General features: G+C 44.3%; 1 protein-coding gene across 2 annotated transcripts in view; it reads right to left on the bottom strand.

Moving 5' to 3' along the window:
• The window catches only part of LOC139418651 (neurexin-2-like), a 329,179-nt gene that overhangs the window by 39,316 nt on the left and 269,383 nt on the right, over positions 1–20,480 (bottom strand). For both annotated transcript variants that reach the window (XM_071168271.1, XM_071168270.1), the window contains one exon: positions 1,520–1,701. In XM_071168271.1, the coding sequence (XP_071024372.1) occupies positions 1,520–1,701 (182 nt within the window). The remainder of the gene's footprint in view (positions 1–1,519; positions 1,702–20,480) is intronic.

Here is a 20,480-nt window from a genome sequence, read left to right as displayed (position 1 = left end):
GGGGAACAAGCTACTCTTACCACCATCTGGGTCAGCTATGTTTGGGCTCGGACTCAAACAGGGACATATTACACCTGACTTAAAGACTTCTTTAGAAAATAGCACACACTTAGCTATCGTTTTGCCAAACATCCGGTATCCTAGTGTTGAACAGAGAGGGTGACTTTGCAAATGTGCACTGTGAAAGTCAAATGGTTCAAATGGAATGAATAATTCATTTAGACGAAATAGTCTAATGAGCCAGAGCATTTCACAGCGTGACGTACTGCCGTTACAATCTCTGCCCTCTGCTGTTTTAATGAGCAAACACCGGTGTTATTTCTCCCCTGCCAATCCAGATGCATGGTAAATACTTTTCTGGCACAAATCATAGATATCATGAGAAATAGGTGCCATATGTCTTTTTCTATGGAAATGGACACACATTTGATCAATTAACACAGTCTTTCTAAGCCCCTTAATTAGTCCTCCAAATCTCCAGCAAGAGCATTTTCAGGATTCTGTTTCTACACAGTGAACCTCAGGATATCAGCTCATTCCAAGCCCTGGCTCAAAACCATGGATGGGACACTTTGATGGAGATGAGAGCCACACAAAATCAGAACTCATGAGGGGACACATTGGCTCGATGCTCTGTGTACCCACATCTATACCCCACACAGTCAGAGCCGGTCCTAACCTTTTGGGCATACTAAGTGAAATTTGACAGTGGAGAGAATAAATTGTTTTAGAGTTCATTTTCTGCAATTCTACACATTTTATCATGGGGCGCAGAGAAAAAGTTGCAGTTTTAAAACACATTTTCTGCAATTCTACACATTTTGCCATAGTGTGGATATAAATGTTTTAATATATGATATCTGAGTGAGAGTCACTAACAAAATCAATGGGGGTAAAAAAAATGTTAGCTGACATGGGCTAATTGATTGACTGTCAGTGACAGTCAAAACTGTTGATGCACAAACACATTTTGAAATCGCATCTGTACATTCTACTATTCTAAATCTCAACAGTCAGTTGAGACCCCGACTGAGTTCACACATAAAAAAACTAAAAAAACAACATTATTCAGTTTTTGGAAATTGATGCGGGCCGCGGGTCGCCGGTTACCCATCCCTCTTCATAAAAAAGGGGATCCTCATCCTCTACCCTAACCCCACAGTACTACAGACAGTGCTCTTAGCCCCCCCCCCCACCCCCCTTCATAAAAAGGGGACCCTCATCCTCTACCCTAACCCCACAGTACTACAGACAGTGCTCTTAGCCCCCCCACCCCCCTTCATAAAAAAGGGGATCCTCATCCTCTACCCTAACCCCACAGTACTACAGACAGTGCTCTTAGCCCCCCCACCCCCTTCATAAAAAAGGGGATCCTCATCCTCTACCCTAACCCCACAGTACTACAGACAGTGCTCTTAGCCCCCCCCACCCCCCTTCATAAAAAAGGGGATCCTCATCCTCTACCCTAACCCCACAGTACTACAGACAGTGCTCTTAGCCCCCCCCATCCCGTTCTCACTATGTGTAGCTGCAGGTAGTCTCCCAGTCCGCTGGTGCTCTCCACTCGGACCAAGATGGCGTCTTTCTGCTGAGTACTGAAGCCCACAGCTAGCCGGTCTGCTCTGGTGCTCGGCCGCTCATTGGGGGCCCAGGTGTACGTGATGAGGGCCCCTCCTCTCCCAAAGATATACGTGGTCCCAGCTGAGGGACAAATGGAGACAAACAAAAGCATTAGTAAGAGACTGAGGGGAAAGGGAGAGGAAATTGAGAGAGAAGGAGAAGGAGAAGGGACATTATTAGAGACATTATTAAGGAGATAAGGTGTTAGAGAGTGTTTTATCACTTTCAGAATCTTGTTTTTCGTTGTTGTTGTTGTTCCCAGCAGACCTTGCCATCTTTACTGAGATTGTTCTTTGGTACCACTCATGCCAAATTTCAGATGCCTATTTTCTTGCCAAGTACACGACTGTGACAGCTCATTCCCTAACACAACCTATTATTCTCTCGGCAGAAACAACATGTCATAGCAAAACGTTATTCCCCTTAAGTTATGCCACACTGTCAGTTTCCATCACAGCGGAGGATGAACACTAAAACAGACACCGCCTATAATTACACAAACCTCACAGAATTGTTTCGAATGCACTTGTGTGATTTGGATGGTGCTGATATTGTCCCGTCTGAACACTATCGCACAGAACTTGCACCACACCTGCGGTACCACTACCACGAGAGGTCGCGAGTTGAGCTGTCACTGATTCCATTGTGCATTAGATTGTGTAAACCTGCCAGTATTGCAGAGTGGTTGAGGTGCCACCATGCCTAAACATGCCAGCGGAACTGTAAACACAAGACCACCGGGTTGCAGTATGCTGCAGTAGTATGCCTTGCCCTGCCCAGGGAGTTAACACGTTGCATTTTGGGGGGTTTCTGTAACTAATCAGAACATCTGCCATATTATTTTAACTTGATCTCCCACTTCCCTGTAAGGTGGAACTGAGAAAAAAATATCATCTCTCATAGAAATCTATTCATATAACCTGAGATGGACAATGTATGTAAAGGTATGGGAGTTCGCTATGAATCCCACTGCATACCAATGTCAAGCTATGAATCCCTTAATGAGTCTCATACGCACAATCAACTTCACATCTCTAACAGCAAGCTAATCTCAGTTCATCCACTGTTGACCAAACATAACCTGGTTATCATGTCTTCCAAATATTTTCTACGGTCTTAATTAGCTTTATCAGAAGGTTGACAAGTCATATCTCAGGTATGAGGGCACCGGAGGTTGGCAGGTCTGTGCCCCCTGTCGTCCTGGCGCCGGTGGGCCTCACATGAGATAAGAGAGGAGATGAGGGGAATGATCTGGCAACCAGTCTCCTAGGCAGAGCAGCTTTTGGATGACAGCACACTGAACACCTGCTCTCCTGGAACCGGATAACTTGTTGCCAGTACTGCATGTGATGAAACAGTGACAACCACAGCTCACATGGCACACCGGGCTCACCCATTAAGTCACAGTGGGCAGGGGTGACGATGACCTCTCTTAGGAAGGAGGGGCATGATGGTCTTGCCTATATTCTAGGTTTTGTAACCCTGCATGGTTTGGAGAATTGGTTGGGTTGATGGGTTAAAAAAAAAGTGTGAAATGTGAAATGACTTGCATGCTACTTGTAAACGAGAATATATCACACAACGAATATGGTGAGTAATAAGAAAATTGCATTCAGGTTGTACATTTTTCCAATATGAGCTGTAGTGGTGGTTGAATGATGTGCAGTTTCACGTGAGTACTTTCAATGATCTAACCTCATTCTGGGTCGTGGTTTTGTCTTAGATCAGGGATGGGCAACTTTGATGGGGGTGGTGGCCGTAAAAAAAAAATGGAACTCATTATGAGGGGCTGCAGTGGCTCGTGGGTCTGCATACCCACATCCATACACCCTGCAATTTTGCACATTACATAACACCATGGGGCGTAGAGAACATGTTGCCATTTTAAAGTAAGTTTCCTGCAATTCTATTGTGTGTATATTTCTTTGCGTTATTTGTAGCTTATTTTGTACATAACATTTCTGCCGCTGTCTCTTATGACCGAAAAGAGCTTCTAGACATCAGTACAGCAATAACTCACCTCGTAGTGGACGAAAAATTGTTCTTTAACGAGTCGGACGTGAAGGATTTACTTCAGACACCCGATAGGGCCCTCATCCCCGTCATTCGCAGGAGAAAGAGACAGAGATATCAGGGACAAAGGTCGGGTCCCTTGTAAGAATCCGACGGCGAGTGGGTAATCTGGCTTTACCAATCGGTCCTATTAGCCAACGTACAATCATTGGATAATAAAATAGACAAACTACGGTCACGTATATCCTACCAACGGGACATTAAAAACTGTAAATGTCTGAACGACGACATGAATTACATACAGCCGGCTGGTTTTACGCTGTATTGGCATTTGGTAAGACAAGGGGTGTATATTATATCTATGTATATCTGTAAACAACAGCTGTTGCACCGAAATCGAATGAAGTCTTGAGGTTTTGCTCGCCTTGAGGCAGAGTATCTCCTGATAAGCTGTCGACCACACTATTTCCCAAGAGAGTTTAAATCTATATTCTTTGTTGCTGTCCATTTACCACCACAAACCGATGCTGGCACTAAGACCGCACTCAATGAGCTGTATAAGGCCATAAGCAAACAGGAAAAAGCTCATCCAGAGGCGGCGCTCCTAGTGGCCAGGGACTTTAATGCAGGGAAACTTACATCCGTTTTACCTCATTTCTACCAGAATGTTAAATGTGCAACCAGAGGGGAAAAAAAACTCTAGATCACCTGTACTCCACACACAGAGACACGTACAAAGCTCTCCATCACCCTCCATTTGGCAAATCTGACCATATTTATATCCTTCTGATTCCTGCTTACAAGCAAACACTAAAGCAGGAAGCACCAGTGACTCGGTCAATAAAAAGTGGTCAGATGAAGCAGATGCTAAGCTGCAGGACTGTTTTGCTAGAACAGAATGGAATATGTTCCGGGATTATTTCGATGGCATTGAGGAGTACATCACATCAGTCACTGGCTTCATCAATAAGTGCATTGATGACGTCGTCCCCACAGTGACCGTATGTACATACCCCAACCAGAAGCAATGGATAACAGGCAACATCCACACTGAGCTAAAGGGTAAAGCTGCCGCTTTCAAGGAGCGTGACTCTAACCTGCTATAACCTCCGATGAAGCATCAAACAGGCAAAGCGTCAATACAGGACTAAGATTGAATCGTACCACACCGGCTCTGACGCTCGTCGGATGTGGCAGGGCTTGCAAATTATTACAGACTACAAAGGGTAGCACAGCCACGAGCTGGCCAGTGACACGAGCCTACCAGACGAGCTAAATGACTTCTATGCTTGCTTCGAGGCAAGCAACAGTGAAACATGCATGAGAGCATCAGGTGTTCCGGACGACTGTGTGATCATGCTCTCCGTAGCCGATGCGAGTAAGACCTTTAAACAGGGCGCAGGGCCAGATAAACAGGCCGCAGGGCCAGACGGATTACCAGGATGTGTACTCCGAGCATACGCTGACCAATTGGCAAGTGTCTTCACTGATATTTTCAACCTGTCCCTAACTGAGTCTGTAATACCAACACCACAGATGACATCTGCATGCAAGTCTCTTTCTCCTGCAGACCACCATAGTCCCTGTGCCCAAGAACACTAAGGTAACCTGCCTAAATGACCACCGACCGCAGCACTCGCGTCTTTAGCGCGAGTGAAAACCTTAGCCTTTTTTACATTTTTTTAATTAAAATTTTAAAATATATATTTTAAGCCCTTTTCTCCCCAATTTCGTGGAATCCAATTGTTAGTAATTACTATTTTGTCTCATCGCTACAACTCCCGTACGGGCTCGGGAGAGACGAAGGTTGAAAGCCATGCGTCCTCCGAAACACAACCCAACCAAGCCGCACTGCTTCTTAACACAGCGTGCATCCAACCCGGAAGCGACCTTGGTTAGCGCGCACTGTGCCCGGCCCGCCACAGGAGTCGCTGGTGCGCGATGAGATAAGGATATCCCTACCGGCCAAACCCTCGCTAACTCAGACGTCGCGGCAGAGCCTGGGCGTGAACCCAGAATCTCTGGTGGCACAGCTAGCGCTGCGATGCCCTAGACCACTGCGCCACCCGGGAGGCCTGAAGTGCTTTTAAAGGCTGATCATGGCTCACATCAACACCATTATCCCGGAAACCATAGACCCATTCTAATTTGCATACCGCCCCAACAAATCAAATCTTATTGGTCACATACACATGGTTAGCAGATGTCATTGTGAGTGTAGTGAAATGCTTGTGCTTCTAGTTCCGACAGTGCAGTAATATCTAACAGTAATCTAAGAATTCCACAACAACTACCTAATACACACCAATCTAAGTAAAGGGATGGAATAAGGATATATACTTACAAATATATGGATGAGCGATGACCGAGCAGCATAGGCAAGATGCAATAGATGGTATAAAATACAGTATATATGAGATGAGTAATGCAAGATATATAAACATTATAAGTGGCATTATTAAAGTGACTCGTGATTCATTTATTAAAGTGGCCAATGATTTAAAGTCTGTATGTAGGCAGCAACCTCTCTGTGTTCGTGACGGCTAACACAGAGAAAGCCACAGATGATCCACAGATCCACAGATGATGCCATCTCTATTGCACTCCACATTGCTCTTTCCCACCTGGACAAAAGGAACACCTATGTGAGAATGCTATTCATTGACTACAGCTCAGCGCTCAACACCATAGTGCCCACAAAGCTCATCACTAAGCTATGGACCCTGGGACTAAATACCACCCTCTGCAACTGGATCCTGGACTTCCTTACGGGACGCCCCTAGGACATCCGTCACACTGATCCTCAAAAAATCCTCAGAGGTGCGTGCTCAGTCCCCTCCTGTACCCCCTGTTCACTTATGACTGCATGAGCAGGCACGACTCCAACACCCTCATTAATTTTGCCGATGACACAACAGTGGTAGGCCTGATCACCGACAACGATGAAACAGCCTATAGGAAGGAGGTCAGGATAACAACCACTCCCTCAACGTGATCAAGACAAAGGAGACGATTGTGTACTACAGGAAAAGGAGTACCGATCACACCCCCATTCTCATTGACGGGGCTGGGGTGGAGCAGGTTGAGAGCTCCTTGGTGTCCACCTCACCAACAAACAATCATGGTCCAAACACACCAAGACAGTTGTGAAGAGGGCACGACAAAGACTATTCCCCCTCAGGAGACTGAAAAGATTTGGCATGGGTCCTCAGATCCTCAAAACGTTCTACAGCTGCACCATTGAGAGCATCCTGACTGGTTGCATCACTGCCTGGTATGGCAATTGATAGGCCTCCGACCGCAAGGCACTACAGAGGGTATTGCGTACAGCTCAGTACATCACTGGGGCCAAGCTTCCTGCCATCCAGGATCTCTATACCAGGCGGTGTCAGAGGAAGGCACTAAACATTGTCAAAGACTCCAGCCACCCTAGTCATAGACTGCAAGCGGTACCGGAGTGCCAAGTCTCTTAACAGCTTCTACCTCCATAAGCCAAAAGACTCCTGAACAGCTAATCAAATGGCTTTCCAGACTATTTGCATGCCCCCCTCCCTTTCACGCTGCTGCTATTCTCTGTTTATTATCTATGCATAGCCACTTTAACTCTACCTACATGTACATATTACCTCAAATACCTTGACTAACCAGTGCCCCCGCACATTGACTCTGTACAGGTACCCCTTGTATACAGCCTCGCTACTGTTATTTTACTGTTGCTCTTTAATTATGTGTTACTTTTATTTTTTATTTGACACATATTTTTGTTAAAACTGCATTGTTGCTTAAGGGCTTGTAAGTAAGCATTTCACTGTATCTGTTGTATTCGGCGCATGTGACAAATAACATTTGATTTGATGATCAACGGGCCCCACCCCGGCTGGTAATTCGACCATGCTTACTGCAATTTCAGATAGCTGGCCACTAGACTAATCTACCAATTCCCCTAAAAATTGCTGCCATGGGCTAATGGAGTGACTGCTGATGAACAACCAAATTTCAAAATTGCACCTTGTGTATTTTACTACTCAACAGTAAGTTCAGACTCTTGAATGAGTACCAAAAAAAAAGACAAAAAAAAAAAGAGTTGCCCATCCATGTCTTAGATCAAAGTGAGATGAAGAAGAAGAGAAGAAGATGAAGAGAAGATGAGAGGAACACCTGCTGCCAGTGCCCTCCAGTAGAAGAAACACTATCACGTGTGGGTCAGGTGAGCCTGTTCTGAAATGAATGGAGAGACCGACCCCAGGAGCAGCAATGTGATGCAGGCCTCACTGGAGAATGAGACCTTTTCGAGGCTCTTTTCCATTTCCTCACTGGCTAGTAGCCATGGACGCACTGTGGGTTGAGATAAAGACATACAGTATGCAGTAGAGTATGTATGTAAGAGCTGTGTGTGCTATATTGAACAGCTTAGTCCCAGTGCCACTACTCATTCATTCCTGACATGTGATGATATGCCTGTGGTCTTGACAGGTCGAATAATAATCTTCCATTTCACAGCTCAGTTCCTAATGAATCAAAAATACATTATTTAAAAACGCATCAATATTTGAGATGTACAGAAAATGTATTGATTGAGTTCTGCTCCTCTGCATCCAGAAGGTTTAATTGAGAAATGATTGAAATTGTTCATCGTATTATTATTGTAAATGAGACAAACCACCGAGCAGGCATCACCATGCACGCACACACATACATGCATCACGTGAGAGTGTCTTGCAAATGGTCCCGCATTAAAAACAGTAAACCTTTCAAGCATTCCTAATTCATTGAGCTGAGCCACACACATGGGGATTCCTGGCAGTGACATCCATGCCTCCTCCACATGGGCATGTGCGTACAGAGATGACAGGAAGTAGTATTAACCTCGCACAACGATTTTCACTCCTTCTCAGCCTAAGGAAATGTCGAAAAAAACGGAAATGGGTTTCAGTGCTTCCAGCTAATTCTGAAATGTGTTGAACGTACATTTTGCCTGCACCATAGGTCAATATCTTAAACAAACATTTAGGGCTGACTGAAAGACCTTTCAATTGGCAGTAGATTGCCAAACTGCATTTGAAGGGTGAAGTTGTGCTATAAAAAGTCAATGTATTGGTATTACAATACGATGGACCTAAATGACGTACAAGACTCCATTTGATAGAAGGTTTCATTTGGAACAGTAGTTAGACTACAGATTAGAACCATAACTCATATGTTCAAAGGAAAACCCTGCTTAAGATGTGACCTACTTCAGCGGCAGACAAAAGGATGCCTTTAAAAATGTATTCCTTACACATCCCTCTGACATCATACTAGATTATTTAGGTGTCTGAGTGGCACACACAAAACATTTTTGTTTGTTTGTTGATGAGATAGAAGCCTGATCAAATCTCGATATTTTCCACTCTGTACATACAGTCACGTGTGAGATATATACAAAGTTTTTCCTTCGTAAAGTTATTCTATTATTAATAAAAATAAAAATAAATAGATGCCAATCAATTATTATTTATGTAGCTTGTTTGCTCTGACTTGAACTGAGATTCTGGCTCGACTTTCAGAATTGATGTAGCACTAATGGCAAGCGCTGTAGAGAGGGTTTTGTCTAAAGTGAGGAACTACAAACTAGACACATATCACGGTGGAATGTTGAATCATCTCGACTAGAACACTTTAAAAGGTAAGGGAACATAAACTAACATTGTGTCCCTAACGGTATGTGGAAGCACCAGAGAAGAATCTGTTCAAGTGGATTTTCAAGAGTCTCACTGGCGAGATGGCTGGACTGAAGGGGCTCTCATAGGGAGGAAGAGGCCAGCCCGTACCAAATAAGTCATAACTCAGCTGTCCAATTCCTCAATATATTGGTTATAATAAAGGATGACAGAATGATGGGGAGGGGGACCTAATCCATGTGGAGTGATTGCAGTGTTTGACTATAAGTGTGTACCTTTGTGTTAGAGGATTTGAGCGATATCTGCAGGCATGATTGGTCTTGCCTGCATATAGGTGTGGGTATGTGTGTGCATATAGTGGTGTGTGTGTGTGTGTGTGCGTGTGAACACGAGTGTGTGCGTCTGTGTGTAAATTTCACAAAGGACCTGTCGGGGCTGCTGGGGGTGAGACTCGTTTCAGCTGATGCTGTGTTTTTTGGCTTTGACGCATCTATTAAGTGGGTCAGCCAAGAGAAGAGGTGTGGAGTACCCCCCAACCCCCGCCCCATCCCGCCCCCCTGCACTGCCTTAAAATAGAACTCAATTGGCACTCTGTGGAAATATTGTGGGGGTGCATAGGTTCCTGTATTTAATTATTGCAACAGTAAATAACACCCATAATGCCTCCAGTGAAAAACTCTCTGGTAATGTAGGAGTAGCATAGCAGCCAAGTCTAACAGTGGCAGAGTGAATTGTTGAGCTGTGAAAATCACCAGCCCTCTCTCTGCGTAGTGAGACGAAATTGTGTTTTGGGTTTATCCTCTGATTAAAATTCAGCTTCCCCAGCCCCTGTCTCCAGTCTCACTTTCATTTCAGTTTTCCATCCGTTAGCAGTTTAATACATTCTGTGGCAGCCTGGTACATTCTGTAATTATCCACTGAAGCTATAAAATTGTACTACGACGTAGGCTAACAAATCTGGACATAGAACTACAAGGTCAGTGTTATTGATCTTACTGTTAGACCATTGTAATACAATATTGCAGTAATTATGCTCCCTTAAAGTGAGTGGTGCCACAGCTTTCATGTTTACAGAGGCAGAATCCTGTACCTAACTACGATGCTAGAATACACTTTTCTCTCAGGGTATGACATCGCCACAGGGTTTCAAACACGTTTTTAGCATGTTTAAGTCTCTCTCCTGTTCCTCGCCATTTAGCGCCTTGCTTTGTCTCATCGTATCTTTACTGACGGCTACAATTATGGCTGTGACAGTAGATGCCATGTTGGAGGTCAGGTTCAGACACTGAGGACAGACAGACTGAGGCCTGGTTGAGCCCTCCACCTCCTCATTCAGATGGGGAGAGAAGAGGACGAGGCTAACACGTAGAAGATGGTCCTGGTTCTAAACACTACCAGTCTCATACTCGAAAGCCCTAACCCAAGTCCCCCCCGCTGCCTTCGCATCACAGAAACAATTGAACAAATAGGACTACGACTTATTGATACTGAAATCACCATGACTACAGTGTGCTCGGGATGGCTAAAGATGAAAATGGCTGCTTGCACATGGTCACGTTGTGCTGCATGATTTCGAAGCAAGACGTGTGATAGGATTCTTCTTCTAAATAATTGTACGAGGTCAATCCGTTTACAATTTACCTGGCTATGTCCTGGAATTGAGACCTGTAAGAGGGCTATGACATGATAAGATGACATGGCTAAGCATACAAAGCCCAGAGAAACATCCGGACAACAAATAACTAGGGTTGAGGAAAGTCTTCCAATGTTTACCAGCCTGGTATCTAGCTGTTGAAGGATTTTTTTTATCAATAATGACAAAATATTGTATACATTTAACGTAGAATTATAACTAATAGAATTCTATCCTGCCTGATAAAGAATGTTTCGACATAGGCAAAGAGGAAGTGTTAACAGACAAATTGTGACCACTGTGAAACCGATAACAAATCAAATCAAATGTTATTTGTCACATACACATGGTAAGCAGATGTTAATGCGAGTGTAGCGAAATGCTTGTGCTTCTAGTTCCGACAATGCAGTAATAACCAACCAAGTAATCAAGCTAACAATTCCAAAACTACTACCTTATAGACACAAGTGTAAGGGGATAAATGTACATAAAGATATGTAAATGAGTGATGGTACAGAGCGGCATAGGCAAGATACAGTAGATGGTATTGAGTACAGTATATACATATGAGATGAGTATGTAAACAAAGTGGCATAGTTAAAGTGGCTAGTGATACATGTATTACATAAAGATGCAGTAGATGATATAGAGTACAGTATATACGTATACATATGAGATGAATAATGTAGGGTATGTAAACATTATATTAGGTAGCACTGTTTAAAGTGGCTAGTGATATATTTTACATCATTTCCCATCAATTCCCATTATTAAAGTGGCTGGAGTTGAGTCAGTGTGTTGGCAGCAGTCACTCAATGTTAGTGGTGGCTGTTTAACAGTCTGATGGCCTTGAGATAGAAGCTGTTTTTCAGTCTCTCGGTCCCAGCTTTGATGCACCTGTACTGACCTCGCCTTCTGGATGATAGCGGGGTGAACAGGCAGTGGCTCGGGTGGTTGTTGTCTTTGCTGATCTTTATGGCCTTCCTGTGACATCGGGTGGTGTAGGTGTCCTGGAGGGCAGGTAATTTGCTCCCGGTGATGCGTTGTGCAGACCTCACTACCCTCTGGAGAGCCTTACGGTTGTGGGCGGAGCAGTTGCCATACCAGGCGGTGATACAGCCCGACAGGATGCTCTCGATTGTGCATCTGTAGAAGTTTGTGAGTGCTTTTGGTGACAAGCCAAATTTCTTCAGCCTCTTCACGATGCTGTCTGTGTGGGTGGACCAATTCAGTTTGTCTGTGATGTGTACGCCGAGGAACTTAAAACTTACTACCCTTTCCACTACTGTTCCATCGATGTGGATAAGGGGGTGTTCCCTCTGCTGTTTCCTGAAGTCCACAATCATCTCCTTAGTTTTGTTGACGTTGAGTGTGAGGTTATTTTCCTGACACCACACTCCGAGGGCCCTCACCTCCTCCCTGTAGGCCGTCTCGTCGTTGTTGGTAATCAAGCCTACCACTGTTGTGTCGTCCGCAAACTTGATGATTGAGTTGGAGGCGTGCGTGGCCACGCAGTCGTGGGTGAACAGGGAGTACAGGAGAGGGCTCAGAACGCACCCTTGTGGGGCCCCAGTGTTGAGGATCAGCGGGGTGGAGATGTTGTTGCCTACCCTCACCACCTGGGGGCGGCCCGTCAGGAAGCCCAGTACCCAGTTGCACAGGGCGGGGTCGAGACCCAGGGTCTCGAGCTTGATGACGAGTTTGGAGGGTACTATGGTGTTAAATGCTGAGCTGTAGTCGATGAACAGCATTCTCACATAGGTATTCCTCTTGTCCAGATGGGTTAGGGCAGTGTGCAGTGTGGTTGAGATTGCATCGTCCGTGGACGTATTTGGGCGGTAAGCAAATTGGAGTGGGTCTAGGGTGGAGGGTAGGGTGGAGGGTAGGGTGGAGGTGATATGGTCCTTGACTAGTCTCTCAAAGCACTTCGTTTAGCTCAGTTACCTTAGCTTTCTTTGGTAACAAGAACAATGGTGGCCCTCTTGAAGCATGTGGGAACAACAGACTGGGATAGGGATTGATTGAATATGTCCGTAAACACACCAGCCAGCTGGTCTGCACATGCTCTGAGGGTGCGGCTGGGGATGCCGTCTGGGCCTGCAGCCTTGCGAGGGTTGACACGTTTAAATATTTTCCTCACGTCGGCTGCAGTGAAGGAGAGTCCGCATGTTTTGGTTGCGGGCCGTGTCAGTGGCACTGTATTGTCCTCAAAGCGGGCAAAAAAGTTATTTAGTCTGCTTGGGAGCAAGACATCCTGGTCCGTGACGGGGCTGGTTTTCTTTTTGTAATCCGTGATTGACTGTAGACCCTGCCACATACCTCTTGTGTCTGAGCCGTCGAATTGAGATTCTACTTTGTCTCTATACTGACGCTTAGCATGTTTGATTGCCTTGCGGAGGGAATAGCTACACTGTTTGTATTCGGTCATGTTTCCGGTCACCTTGCCTTGATTAAAAGCAGTGGTTCTCGCTTTCAGTTTCACGCGAATGCTGCCATCAATCCACGGTTTCTGGTTTGGGAATGTATTAATCGTTGCTATGGGAACGACATCTTCAACGCACGTTCTAATGAACTCGCTTACCGAATCAGCGTATTCGTCAATGGTGTTGTCTGACGCAATACGAAACATATCCCAGTCCACGTGATGGAAGCAGTCTTGGAGTGTGGAATCAGATTGGTCGGACCAGCGTTGAACAGACCTCAGCACGGGAGCTTCTTGTTTTAGTTTCTGTCTGTAGGCAGGGATCAACAAAATGGAGCCGTGGTCAGCTTTTCCGAAAGGAGAGCGGGAGAGGGCCTTATATGCGTTGCGGAAGTTAGAATAGCAATTATCCAAGGTTTTTCCAGCCCTGGTTGCGCAATCGATATGCTGATACAATTTAGGGAGTCTTGTTTTCAGATTAGCCTTGTTAAAATCCCCAGCTACAATGAATGCAGCCTCCGGATTTATGGATTCCAGTTTGCAAAGAGTCAAATAAAGTTTGTTCAGAGCCATCGATGTGTCTGCTTGTGGGGGAATATATACGGCTGTGATTATAATCGAAGAGAATTCCCTTGGTAGATAATGCGGTCGACATTTGATTGTGAGGAATTCTAAATCAGGTGAACAGAAGGACTTGAGTTCCTGTATGTTGTTGTGGCCACACCACGTCTCGTTAACCATGAAGCATACGCCCCCGCCCCTCTTCTTACCAGAAAGATGTTTGTTTCTGTCGGCGCGATGTGTGGAGAAACCAGCTGGCTGCACCGACTCCGATAGCGTCTCTCCAGTGAGCCATGTTTCCGTGAAGCAAAGAACGTTACAGTCTCTGATGTCCCTCTGGAATGCTACCCTTGCTCGGATTTCATCAACCTTGTTGTCAAGAGACTGGACATTGGCGAGAAGAATGCTAGGGAGTGGTGCACGATGTGCCCGTATCCGGAGTCTGACCAGAAGACCGCTTCGTTTCCCCCTTTTACGAAGTCGTTTTTTTGGGTCACCGGCTGGGATCCATTCCGTTGTCCTGGGTGAAAGGCAGAACACAGGATCCGCTTCACGAAAGTCATATTCTTGGTCGTACTGATGGTGAGTTGACGCTGCTCTTATATTCAGTAGTTCTTCTCGACTGTATGTAATGAAACCTAAGATGAAGGAACGCGAAGCGAGGCGGCCATCTCTGTCGGTGCCGGAAGTACATCAGGGAGGAGGTCAGAGTCCTGTCAGTGTGGGGCCAGGATAACAACCTCTCTCTCTATATAACAGGAAGAAAGTCTAGGCGGGGAGAAACCGTTGGGCTTGCAGTAGATTGTGTAACAAGTGGTAGCATACGATTAGCAATATGTATGTGTTGGAATGGAATTGAAAAGCCGCTTTGTCATTGTCTGAGAGGAGGAGGGACATTTATGACGATATGAGAGGTACATAAACCAATGTGCATGAAATGATGGGCCGAGCTCTCGAGAATAAACGTCACCGGCTATTTTTGACTGGTCTCCGTCTGTTTCATTTCCCCCAGAACCTTAGAAACTCTGGGTACAGACTGAGTGGTTAATGAATACATAAGAACTAAATTCATCTAACACTGGCTTTACAAGGCAAAGTGAAGGGGGTTAATAAACGTTCTATTGTATCACAGGATCTGGGCAAAGGACAGTTGATGCTCCCAGAAATGTGTTTTGTTTTACTTATTGCTGTGGTAGCGAACAAGTTGTTATCAGCAATATTTTGGGACACACGTTTTCTTACGGGGATTTTGGAATGACTGAAGTTATTGCTGAACGTCAGCCTGGAAATGTGTGTCTCCTCTTGCTGCTGCTGCCATTGCAGGTGGGCACTAAACCTGGTGGCAAGTACATGAACAATGTTTAATTCACATCCCCTGCCATCTGGCCACCGCATGACCACCATCGACCAGACGAGGAGAGGCAGCACAGCTAGCTAACAACTCAGTGACCACTCTCACCTCCCAATAGTACTTGTAAGGTGGATGTGTTCACAGACCTCTACACACACACAAACTCTCTCTCTCTCTCTCCGTCGCTCTAGGGTTGTCTTCTCTTCCGTCAGATCCTGACATACAGCAGTCTCGGCGAATCTTCAGTCAGCTTAGGATAGATCTGTCATAACGGTAAAACTGATTAACAGGCCTGTTAATGAGCTCCTGGCTTGGCAACAGAGTTTTTCAGACATAAAGCTGGAGTGGGATAGCATGCTCTGGTTACTACTGTACAGACTGTATTGACTAATGCTGCTGAATCTTCTGTCATGAAGTTGATATTTCCCACTCTCATTATGTATCCATTGGATCCATTTTAGGTGGGCTGTGTAGGTAGTGTATATGTATCTGTCCATATGTACATTTGGCAGATATCTACAGTATAGCGGTCACCTGAACTGTTGATTGACACCTTCTGGAAGCGTTTAGAGTGTGCATAACGCACAGATGGAAAGTATACCGGAGAAACAGTTAGAGGATTCATGTTATAGTAAAGTGTTTGACTGCGTACTGTAAATTGTTTGTTTTAATTGTGGGTAGGTAGACATCTTGTATGGATGGGAACATTGTGTTTGAATACAGGCTAGCTGCACCCACTGTGCATTTTTTGAGCTGCACTTTTCAGAACGTCTGGTTCATTTAATGAGAGCTCTATCTGCCCACATGAAAGCATACGCTGTGCTTTGAAGCCTTTTATATATTGGAATGTTTTTGTTTATAAGTATGGGAAACATTTTAGAGAATGTTTTCCAGAGGGCAGTGACGTTAATATCAGATCATCCATAAGACATATTAGAGCTGGCGTTAGATTGGCATATGATTTAGTTCTTGGTACGAACAGTTGATTGGACAACGAGATACTAACAACAGTTAGTTTGACTCCAGAAATGACTGTATACAGTAGCAGAGGGTTAGAGAACAGTTCCTGAGCAGATATTTCTCAAATATCAGATCCCTGAACAGTGATGTTGATATTATCAGAATGAACAAGATGTCTTACACCATAAAAAAATGAAGGGAAATTACAGGAGCTTCTCACACGGTACACTTTTATTGCCCATCTACCTTATCTATTACCCAGATGATATCACAACACCCAAGCTTACAATTCCGCTTACACTGCAATTTGCAGGCCTACACTCTCTCAGACAGAGAGCTTGTGAACAAAATAAATGACTTAGCCATTGGAAAATCCTTCATCTCAAAATAAACACGGAGATCAGTACAGCACATTTGAAGATGTACAGTGCATTCGGAAAGTTTTCAGACCCCTTCCCTTTTTCCACATTTTGTTAGGTTACAGCCTTATTCTAAAATGGATGAAATTAAAAACAATTCTCATCAATCTACACACAATACCCAATAATGACAAAGCTAAAACATGTTTTTAGAAACAATTTCACATTTATTAAAATTTTAAAAAACTAAAAGTATTTAGACCATTTCCTATGAGACAAGAATTTGAGCTCAGGTGCATCCTGTTTCCATTGATCATCCTTGAGATGTTTCTACAACTTGATTGGAGTCCACCTGTGGTCAATTTAATTAATTGGACATGATTTGGTAAGGCACACACCGATCTATATATATTACTGAGGAGTGTCTTCCGTCTGGCCACTCTACCATAAAGGCCTAAATGGTGGAGTGCTGTAGAGATGGTTGTCCTTCTGGAAGGTTCTCCAATCTCCACAGAGGAACTCTGGAGCTCTGACAGAGCTAGATAGCAGGCTGGCAAACATTGGAAGACTTTCCTCAACCCTAGTTATTTGTTGTCCGGATGTTTCTGGGCTTTGTATGCTTAGCCACGTCATCTTATAATGTCAGTGCACGTCAGAGCAAAAAGCAAGGTCAAAGTAATTGTCTGTCAAGCTCTGAGACAGGATTGTGTTGAGGCACAGATCTGGGGAAGGGTACCAAAACGTGTCTGCAGCACAAGGTCCCCAAGAACACAGTAGAAAGGCTTCTGAAGTTTGTCATTTCCACTCGGATATTTCAGACTTGATTTGCCTTAACAGAAAATGTATCAATCCCTTCAAAAAAGGGCCATTAACTATAATCCACATAACTCACATTTGCTGTTGCTGCAGGATTCTTTTCCTGCTGTAGCAAACTGGCTCAAAATAATATCCTACATCTGTAGCAAAAAAAAGAATGTGTGGCTTGAGCGTGATATGCTTTTTAAGGCACAAACATGTTCGCTATTGTGAGAAACCATCATCATTAGGAGGCAGGGAGCCTAGCGGTAAAGAGCGTTGGGATGGTAACTGAAAAGTCGCTAGTTAGAAATCTCAGAGACGGCAAGATGAAAAAAATCTGCCGTTATGCCCTTGAACAAGGCAGTTAACCCCAAACAACAACTGCTCCCCGGGTGCCGATGACGTGGGCGTCAATTAGGCTGCCTGCCAAGCCTCTCTGATTTAGACGTGTTTGGTTAAATGAGGAAGAAACATTTCGGGTTGAATGCATTCAGTTGTGCAACTGACTAGGTATCTCCTTTCCCTCCCCGTCCCTTTAATTAAATTAACTTTGATTAGATGCTCCAGGCTCTTTCATTATAAAACAACGAGAAACAATAGGAATCTGAGCAAAAAAAATGAAAAACAGGGCGCATGATGCATTTAAAATCATAGCCACAAGTAATGAAGTTGCTTTATCACCTTACCTGGAACCTGCGAGCCTGTGACCCCAACAAATTAAATTATGCTTTGTGGCTCTCTTACAAGAGACACTGAGTGACAGATTGTCTGGATAATTGAGAACCTGCAAACAATCTAGTATTATTATTATTAGTATTTTTTATTTATTATTTTTTTTTGACAGTATATCGAAACGGGCAGTGAATGCATTTCTACAGTGTGTGGAAAGGGCCCACAGCCAGGTGTACTCATAATCTCTTTTAAAGCCCACGAGGGAAAAAGTGATTGCATTGTGCATAATAGCCTAGACACTGTGATATAGATAACTTGGCCATTAAAAAACGGAGGACTGGAGTGAGCCAGTAAAACCCACTCACTGTGAGGCCTGAATGTAATTACTGCCATCGACTAGCAGACTGCAAAGCCCAGACGTTAATTAAATGCTACTCCAGCAATGCATAAACAAGACCAGGAAGGAAACGGAGGAGATAAGACACAGCCTGTTCATCGATTCAGTGTGAAGCTGTGGAGAAGGGTTTTCAAAACGTTGGACAGCGTACTTGCGTTAAATACATACATTCCCATTACAACAGCTTATTGAAATGATACCTCAGTGAGGAAACATGGGGTGTACGGAGATGGCCCTCTGTCTCACTGTGATATTTCCCTGCAGTACTTTCCCGGTACACTGCTGATTGATGATGACTCCTCCAAATCAAATTATATCAAAAAGTGTCAAAACAGTATTTTTATTGAGCTGATCAACACCCCGAAAGGCTCTGAAAAGCAGCCGATTATCTCTGGCCCCGTGCCGTCGCTGGGTTGCGTCTGCGAAAGGTTCAGCAGGCTCTTAGCACGTCATACAGTATCTGTCCTAATGACGACAGCCACTCTGTTGACAGAACCTTGATTCACAATTGCAACACTTTTTTAGGAAACAAAAGATCCTCTACCAAAAAATGATGGACTCCATCCAAAATATCTAGGATCCTTGACCCTCGCTTCACATATCAAGGCCGCGTTAAGATATTGACTCAGAGACAGACCAAGCCCTGCTCAGGTAACTAACTACCCATTCTGCCCATTCGTTTGAACTCCACTGTTAGATCTGCTGTTGCTAGCGCAAAAGAGACGCCTACTGTGGTCTGCTCACCCAGTGCTTTTAGTTCAATAACCCCTCGGTTTTCAAATCACGTAGAGGGCTTGGGCTGTTGCACATAGCAACCAAAGCCCATGTACGTCAGTTTATAACATTCCATTATTGGTTACTCTGAGAGCTCCTCACATTGACATTGGCTGCATCCTCAGGCTGTAACCTGAGAAAGGTAATTCCAATTTCTAGTCCTTCCTCTATTACTACTAGGGATAGATGGTGCAGTTGAAAATCAATTTCAATGATTTTACCGAGTTACAGGAAATCAGTCAATTTAAATACATTCACTAGGCCCTAATCTATGGATTTCACATGACTGGGCAGGGGCCCAGCCATGGGCGGGTCTGGGAGGGCATAGGCTCACCCCCCACTGGGGAGCCCGGCCCAGCCAATCAGAATTCGTTTTTCCCAACAAAAGGGCTTTATTACAGAGAGAAATACTCCTCAGTTTCATCAGCTGTCTGGGTGGCTGGTCTCAGATGGTCCTACAGGTGAAGAAACCAGATGTGGAGGTCCTGGGCTGGCGTGGTTACACATGGTCTGCGGCCGGGTGGACGTACTGACAAATTCTCTAAAACGACGTTGGAAGCGGCTTATGGTAGAGAAATGAACATTCAATTCTCTGGCAACAGCTCTGATCAACATTCCTGCAGTCAGCATGCCAATTGCACGCCCCCATACATCTGTGCCATTGTGTTATGGGACAAAACTGGACATTTAAGAGTGGCTTCAAGGTGCACATGTGTAATGATCATGCTGTTAAATTCGCTTCTTGATATGCCACACCTGTCAGGTGGATGGATTATCTTGATAAAGGAGAAATGCTCACTAACATAATTTTTTTGTGTGCATATGGAACATTTCTGGAATATTTATTTCAGTACATAAAATATGGGACCTACACTTTACATTTTTATATTTTTGTTCAATATATACCAATATTAACCATCAGACGGGGCCTGCAACTTCCTATTGCACATAGCTTATTTGAGTTGGAGACTCCTTGTGACTTTAAAAATCGTAAAGGACTTGGGTTGATGCATCTGAACATTAGGAGTTTACTACCTAAACATCAATATCTGGGCTATGCAGACGAATCCGGACATTCTGGTATTGACTGAAACTTAAGATCTCTGGGGACATTCTGGACTCTGATGTTAATACTGAAGGCTATAATTTGTTCAGAGCTGACAGACGGTGTAAAGGTGGTGGAGTGGCCATTATTATAAAAAATAAAATCATTATATATTTTTACTGAAATCCATTTCCCTTGCCATTTTTTTTGCTACT

Source organism: Oncorhynchus clarkii, chromosome 10 (genome assembly GCF_045791955.1).
Source record: "Oncorhynchus clarkii lewisi isolate Uvic-CL-2024 chromosome 10, UVic_Ocla_1.0, whole genome shotgun sequence".
NCBI classification, from domain to species: Eukaryota; Metazoa; Chordata; class Actinopteri; order Salmoniformes; family Salmonidae; genus Oncorhynchus; species Oncorhynchus clarkii.
Note: the sequence above shows the minus strand (reverse complement) of the source record. Positions and strands in the feature narration are given on the sequence as shown.